The 8443-nt window shown below is 38.6% G+C and overlaps 1 protein-coding gene across 2 annotated transcripts; it reads left to right on the plus strand.

Moving 5' to 3' along the window:
• Positions 1-3667: 3667 nt before the first annotated feature.
• LOC123529487 (uncharacterized) lies at positions 3668-6574 on the plus strand. 2 transcript variants are annotated; one of them, XM_053521544.1, is made up of 2 exons: positions 3668-3697; positions 4993-6574. In XM_053521544.1, exons 1-2 carry the CDS (start codon positions 3687-3689, stop codon positions 6200-6202), a joined length of 1221 nt encoding a protein of 406 aa, XP_053377519.1. In that variant the 5' UTR covers positions 3668-3686; the 3' UTR covers positions 6203-6574. The 2 variants fall into 2 exon arrangements, with proteins under 2 accessions (XP_053377519.1, XP_053377520.1); XM_053521545.1 differs by having other exon boundaries at positions 3681-3806.
• The last annotated feature ends 1869 nt before the right edge of the window (positions 6575-8443 follow it).

The following is an 8443-nucleotide window of genomic DNA, read 5'->3' on the forward strand; positions in this document are numbered from 1 at the left end:
ATTACTCATGCTTCGAAGCAGCAACATGTTGATATTATTTGATGCAAATGGTATGGGCGGCGGTTACCGCCAAAATTAGTAAATATACAATCCATTCCTAAACAAGTCAGTCAGTGCAGTGCATTTCAACGCCGTCTAGTCTAAAATTCCATCCCGTCCAATATATTTGCATTCAACGCATTGCATTTTGAGACTATTTAATACAAAACTTCATTCCATTCATTTAAACATGGAACGATGCATTGAAAAACTTGTTGCGATGCACCGTAATTTGAAATCATCCAACAAAACATGATACCATGCAGCTCAATGTGAAGCCGTTTAACACAACATGAGTACGTGCAGTGTAAAGTGAAATGATTTATTACAACTTGACGCCGTCTAATGCATATTGAAACCGTTCTGTGTAATCTAGGGCGGTGTATAGAAACTTGATGCCATGCAATCTAAATTGAAGTCGTTTAACGCAACATGAATTCGTGCAGTGTAAAATGAAACGATTCATTAAAGCTTGGTGCCGTTTAATGCATACTGAAGCCGTGTTGTGTGATTTGGAGCGGCGTATCAAAATTTAATGCCATGCAGCCAAATGTGAGCCGTTTAACGAAACACGAATGCGTGCATTGTAAAAGATTAGTAAGACAGTATCAGTTCATAAGTTTGACCTGTTATAAATATAGATTCTGGATATGTTTTCAGAAGAATATCTTAAATTTTGTCCTAAAACCGACTTCGTGGTAAAATTCTAACATTTAATTTCAAACAGTTCCTGCGATTTATCTCAGTATTATTAAAAGGGACCTTATTTTCGGGAAACATCTTTCTTCTTAGTCTAAGCTTTGTGAGAAGTATGATTCGTGAAACAGACTCAGTAATAGAAATAATAATGACAAAATTAACACTAAAAAATTCCAGAGTTAATTATTAATAATATAAAATCAATGTTAACATGGATTTCATACGACCTGTAAGGGGATTTGTCAGGGTAGGATCCAGAAATTGTTGACGGGAGTGGGAAGGGGGAGGGGGCACCAGGGAGACATCACCGCCGAGGCGCGTAGCAAGGTATTGGAGTGGAGTGCCTTTGCCAATGTTAGGGAATTCAGATGGGCTTCCCCAGGGATTTATTTGAAATACAGGTATGAAATGGTATCCTCAGGTGCATTTATTGGTGGGTATACTCCTCTCTTATCGGGGGAGGGGAAGTGGAGATAAGGGGGCTTTCCCCTGGTAATTTTTTAAATACAGGCATGGAATGGTGGCCTCTGGTGCATTTTTAGGTCTAAAGTTTGAGGTATTGTAGGAGTACGTAAATCCCTTCTTGATTGGGTGGTCAGGGGCTCTCCCCCTAGAAAATTTTGAAATACAGGTATGACATGGTGGTCTCTAGTGCGTTTCTGGTTCTAAATTTTGAGAAAAAATATTCCTTTGTCAAAATAGTAGGGTGAATCTTTGATGAGTATAGGTCACTTCTCAGCCAACTGGGGGGGGGGGGGGCACGAGCCCGCTCGGCCCGGCCCTGGATCCGGGCCTGTTATGAACCGAGCGAGCGTAGCAGGTACTTGTGGAGATATAGTTAATACTTGTATGAAATCCAGGAAACTGACCGACCAACTCAAATGAAATACTGTTAAAAAACTGCGGCATAGTTAGATCTACCCCACCACCTACCCCCGAAAAAACAAACAAACAAACAAACATTGACAAAACATTGTACAGTGAAGTACATGTAATTTAGACATTCTGTCTAGAAGCATAAACATGTTAACATTGATTTTATGTTATTAATGAGTAACTCTAAGAAGAAAGGTGTTTCGTTTCACAGACATAAGGTCCCTTTTAATACTGAGATAAATCGCAGGAACTGTTTAAAATTAAATGTTAGAGTTTTACCTCAAGGTCGGTTTTAGGACAAATTTTAAGATATTTTTTATGTAAAACTGATCCAGAATCAATATTTATAACAGGTCAAACTTATAAACTGATAGTTTTAACCTTTTACAATGCACGTACTCGTGTTTCGTTAAACGGCTTCACATTTGGCTACATGGCATCAAATTTTGATAAGCCGCTCCAAATCACACAACACAGCTTCAGTATGCATTAGACGGCGCCAAGCTTTAATAAATCGTTTCATTTTACACTGCACGAATTCATGTTGCGTTAAACGTCTTCAATTTTGACTGCATGGCATCAAGTTTCTATACACCGCCCTAAATTACACAGAGCGGTTTCAATATGCATTAGACGGCGTCAAGTTGTAATAAATCATTTCACTTTACACTGCACGCACTCATGTTGTGTTAAACGGCTTCACATTGAGCTGCATGGTATCATGTTTTGTTGGATGATTTCATATTACGGTGCATCGCAACAAGTTTTTCAATGCATCGTTCCATGTTTAAATGAATGGAATGAAGTTTTGTATTAAATGGTCTCAAAATGCAATGCGTTGAATGCAAGTATATTGGACGGGGTTGAGTTTTAGATTAGACGGCGTTGAAATGCACTGCACTGACTGACTTGTTTAGGAATGGATTGTATATTTACTAATTTTGGCGGTTACCGCCGCCCATAAAATGGCCCCATGGCAATAGATCTTTACCATACTAATACTTGCAGTGTAGCTTTGTACATTTCAAAATTCTATCCAGGATGTGTTAAATCATTTTCCTGTCACTTAAAATTATGCATTTGGAATTTGTAAATCATTAATTGATTTATTTACTAAAATGCACATTATATGCATACATCATAATCTTAGACCTAAATTTATGATAGTTAGCGCATTACAAATACTCTATTATCAATGGCAAAGGAAATTTTACGTCACAGTACAATTCGATACACACTTTACGTTACAATTACGTATGTAACATATTAAAACACGTCAAACGATTGCACAGACTTTTCATGAGAAACACTACCTGATAAATGAGCAAATATGAAACTAACTTGTAAAAATACAAATTTGATAACGTGTTGAAGTCAACGGCAAGCAATAAGTTATGATCCTAACTTTGTAATAGATTTATTATATTTTTGTTAAACATGTTATCAGTTCTAAATCAATAAATGTTCTGCAACTTGCCAGTTGTCGAAGTTAAAAGAAAAAGAAACGGTAATAAATTGTGTTATTCATGTTACATGTCTTAAATTCCAGTTTGTTTAGTTCTATCCATTGTTTTCTCGTTTAGAGAAAACCCATTATTTTAACTGGAGACCATACGCCGCTTTTCATGGAATAACACGCTAGTGCCATGAACACATCTGGGGATGTCTCTTAATTGTTTTTGTACTTGTACCGTATGTAAATGTTGAGTTCTGCTCTACACGGAGCTAGAGGGCGTGGACGAAAGCATGCATTTAGACTACCGTCCATGAACAGGCTCATTTGTCGTGTTGAGCGACCTGTGGAGTTTCCACTTTTTCAAAAATGTTTAAGTTTTCAAATGACAAATTTAAAGAATCTGACGCATGCTTTTAAATGAACATAACACAGGGTTATAGAGATACGGCAGAACATAGAAACATACATGTTATTTGATTGCATTATGATTGAAACATACTACTGGACTAGTATTGTTATGAAAGGTATAGATCTAATGTTAGTGAAATTTGTCATTTATGTACTCTAAGCATGCTAAGTTTCCTCCCTTTATTTTGTATTAACCATTTGTCAGGCAATGGTAATAAGGTAAATAAATATTTGTTATCTATTGACCCGCTTTAGATGTTATGTCTGACTCATTTTCTGTTCAGCTAGCATCACGAAACGTAATGTTAATGGTTTATGTATGAAGCAGGTAAGTGTAGGAAGTTTTTATCTGTTTACGAATTATTTAGGTTAGGATCGCATATTTTCGGTTTCTTTCTTCTGTATCATTACATTTTTATAACGTCAGTTTAAATACATGATGATCTATATATAATATACATGACTTGGCATTAACATAGTCTAGAAATACTATGCCTCTATTAAATGCGAATTAAAATCATGTCCTAGTTAACGACCTCTATGCTGTTTCGAATATAAATTAAAGACGCACCACGTAATAACTGTATTCTTTTGTATTTCCATGATGGTAATTATACATGGTTTGCCTGAAAAAATGGGATATACAAGTATTTAGTTACAAATTGACAGTGACATATATTAGGCCAAGACAATGTGTGAAGTGTCTTAACATTTTATCGAATTACTGTAGCAATATGTACAGAAATCAGTGTATTTAGTTAAATTTCAATCACATTTTGTTTCTACAGTGTAAGATAGTTATTCATCTATATTTTTGAAACTATGCTAAAAAGAAATTGACTGTATAAGTTTGCAGATGAAGTTGTCAAAACACATTTATTCAGGAAGGGCCTAAATTGTCCACGTGAAAACTTGTAGTATAGCTGTATATTACCTGTATTATAAGAAAGATTTTTATATAAGTAGGTCACTAGGTCTTGGTGGGTCTTTAACGTCTATTCCTGTCCCAATTAACGACCTCCTCATGAGTTGGTACAACAACAAGATCTGAGGTAACCCCATTTTTAAAGGTGATGAGGATGGACTACTTCTTGCACTGAAAATTATACATGACAATCTAAATGGTAAATGACAAAAAAAGCGCAGTAGTAACGCAGAGGAATAAATATCAGTCCACCATTTTATATATCTTTGGGCCGAGTCCCACATCCGCCATCAGCCTGCACACATGAATATTGTCAAACAATCTACTGTACCGATAAGGGGAAGTAACACTGGGTTGGAGTTTGATACACCATATGGATTTTAGATAATTTGCTTTCATTAATATTTCATTATTTTTCAAAATCTCCTTTGTGTCGTCACTAAAGTTTTGTTGCAAATCGTTTCCTCAAGGTTTGTTAAATAAATTGTACAGTGTTCACTACTCTAGAAAATTAAATTTGATATGAGCTTAACACAGGCGGATATATCGTTGGCAGTGTCCTGTTAGCATGTATGTTCTATATTTTCAGGTTTCACTTTCATTCACGGCATATCTTAAGGAACAGAAGACGAGGTCACAGTATGTCTGGTTCAGATATTGCATCAGTATTAGACAAAAATTCAACAGAAAAGTTCTTCATCGAATACAATGGCTTTTTAAGCAATCACCTTACACATGGTGTCATAGCTCTGCACAGACTTGGAGTACCAAGCGAAAGGATTGAGAGATTCATACAATGGTACTCTCCGAAACTGGAGTCCACGACTTCTGACGTCATTGATGACAGGCCTGTCGAAGAACTTAAAGGAAAACGTGTTGCCTATTACTCGATACTGAAACATTTCGAACATTTGCTCAGAGAGAAGTACAAAACTGTCGATGACCTGATAAAAAACGAGTACCCGCATGTTTCCAATGGCCTTGCTGGATCAGCATTACATGGAACTATTCATCTGGGGTATGGTTATTCCGTCAGGAATGAGCGAATTATTTTGGAAGGTCTCGCCTACACATTTCATTCCTATCGGCCAATCGTAACTACGAAATCAAATGCAGATCTTGCCGTATTTGGTAGTGGAAATGTCGAAATAATGGATGTCCTGAGAAGTCTTCGTTTGAATAAAGAACTTTTCAACAAGATGAAAGAGGGAATAAAAGAAGACCGATGGAAACCGCTGAAATTAGGAAACTTTCAGTTAAGTGTCTGTTATTTGTTAACTGACCACGGAGATTTACTCACCAACCTGGTTCTCTCCCTTGCATTAGGACAGTATGTACGTGCCAGCGACTCATCCCTTGATCCAGTAAAGCTAGGGAGAAGAATTGTCTACTTGAGCGTGTTGGTATATGCGCTAGCTGAGGACAGAAATAACTTCTTCCTTCTCCATGGTGTCACGTGCGCTTGGGGACTTCATCAGATCATGCCACTGCTAACAGCAGAAGACGGAATAAAAGTCGTCAGAGAATTTCTAACCGTTCTACTGGCGGTATATGTTGCAGAAGGATCGCCAGATATGAACGTCCCGCTTTCATTAGGCCAGTTCAAGGATAAAGACTGGTCTCAACTTATTGACAGAGCTGTTGAAGTTGATAGGGACGAACATTGTTATAAACTGGTGCAAGTGTGTAACGAGATGGCGAAGAACGCTGTAGAAAACGACGAGGATCCAGACGTCTACGTACAAGCCGCAAAGTCTGCTATAGATTATGATTTGTATTTGTTCAAAATTTTTGGTTGATAGGTCATCAGACGACATAGTGAAGCACAGCTATACTAAGTTCATAAGTGCCAGTTAGGTTATTTGAATATCTTCGTGGGTCTGTATGTAATCAGTTGGCAGGGACTGCTTAGTCTGCCATATTAGGCGAAAAACAAAAGTATAGACAATGTTACAAACATATGTTTTCTTGATCGAACTCACTGATAATACGTATGTCTGAACAGTTACAAATCTTTATGTATTAATACTTCCGAAATATATACATTATAGGGATGATGTGTGCATGAACATATTGATATTGTTATCTTTGTATTATATGTAGATTTCGTCTCATTTTCGAGACATGTATATCAATAAATTACTCGAGAAAATAAAATCTACCAGCACTAATACAGCATTGTATTTCTCAATGGGAGTTAATTCAAACATACATACCATACGAGTACTAGTTGTTCATTTCCCTTTAGTAGACTTCCCGACTCATAACTCTGAGGAAAATCTAATTTGATTGTAATTAAAATTAATGTTATTGACAAGGTTGAAACAGTTTTTGATTATTTAGTTAAACAAACAGATTTAAGTTCCCTTTTTTACTCTTAGAAAAAAGACGACCACACTGCAACATATGGTGGGAGTAAAGAACAACTTCGCTGATGCAAGGACACCAATGCCAGGAGTACAGAGCAGTCTCGCCAGTACTAGTATAGAAATACCTAGTCGTACAAAGCCATAGCTATGAGTACAGAACAGTCTCGCTAGTGCTAATAAAGAGCAACCCCGCCGATGCTAGGAGTACTGAGCAACCTCGCCGGTGCAAGATGTAAAGAGCGGTCTCGCCAGTGATAGGAGTACACAACAACCTCGTCGGTGCTAGGAGTAAAGAGCAACCTCGCCGGTGATAGGAGTAAAGAGCAACCTCGCCAGTGATAGGAGTACACAACAACCTCGCCGGTGCTAGGAGTAAAGAGCAACCTCGCCGGTGCTAGGTGTAAAGAGCAACCTCGCTGGTGCTAGGAGTAAAGAGCAAACTCGCCAGTGATAGGAGTACACAACAACCTCGCCGGTGCTAGGAGTAAAGAGCAACCTCGCCAGTGATAGGAGTACACAACAACCTCGCCGGTGCTAGGAGTACAGAGCAACCTCGCCGGTACTAGGAGGTACAGAGCAACCTTGCCGGTGCTAGGAGTACAGAGCAACGTCGCCGGTGCTAGGAGTACAGAGCAACCTCGCCGATGCTAGGAGCACAGAGCAACCTTGCCGATGCTAGTAGTACAGAGCAACCTCGCCTGTGCCAGAAGTACAGTGCAGCCTCGCCGTTCCCAGGAGTACAGAGCAACCTCGCCGGTGCCAGGAGTACAGTGCAGCCTCGCCGTTCCCAGGAGTACAGAGCAACCTCGCCGGTGCCAGGAGTACAGAGCAGTCTCGCCGTTCCCAGGAGTACAGAGCAACCTCGCTAGTGCTAGGAGTACAGAGCAATCCCGCCGATGCTAAGAATTCAGAGCAGTTTTGCTAGTGCTAGGAGTACAGAGCAGTCTCGCTATTGCTAGGAGTACAGAGCAGTCTCGCTAGTGCTAGGAGTACAGAGCAGTCTCGCTAGTGCTAGGAGTACAGAGCAGTCTCGCTAGTACTAGAAGTACAGAGCAACCTAGTCGGTGATAGGAGAACGGAAGAACAACTTTCATTTGTGTCATTTTGTGTGTCATTTAAAGACGTTTAATTATATCATTAAAATGTTTAATAACATATATAAAGAGATCCTTTGGAAGCATAGAACGCAACCTAGCAAAACAATAGCAGACTCGGTCTGAGTCTGTTCAAGGGAGGTAATAAAATGTGCAACACCCATCATGCCCCTGGTACCAGCTTAAGCGGAACTCTATTACAGTGAAAATGAATGGACACTATGATCCCAAAGGACAAAAAAATATGATAAATGAGTCCAAGTACGGGGAGACTTTTTACAGCCGCCATGCGGCACTTAAAGACTACTGTTGTAAACTTAAAGACTACTGTTGTAATAGAAAATGTAGTTAACAAAATCTTGGAAGCTACCAACAAAATAGACACGGTCTGATTGAGTCTGTTCATGAGAGGTAATGAAATGTGCAAAGTCCTGTTATGTTTAACTTCGAAATTGATTGAACCTTTTTCTCATATTTTAATGGTATAACGATCAGAGGTCATAAAACAGTTAACTAGGAGCACAATGTGAGCTCATTACCTGCATAAATAATTATGAATATACATTTTAAAAAATAA

The sequence above is a fragment of the Mercenaria mercenaria genome, chromosome 13 (assembly GCF_021730395.1).
Source record: "Mercenaria mercenaria strain notata chromosome 13, MADL_Memer_1, whole genome shotgun sequence".
Classification (NCBI taxonomy): Eukaryota; Metazoa; Mollusca; class Bivalvia; order Venerida; family Veneridae; genus Mercenaria; species Mercenaria mercenaria.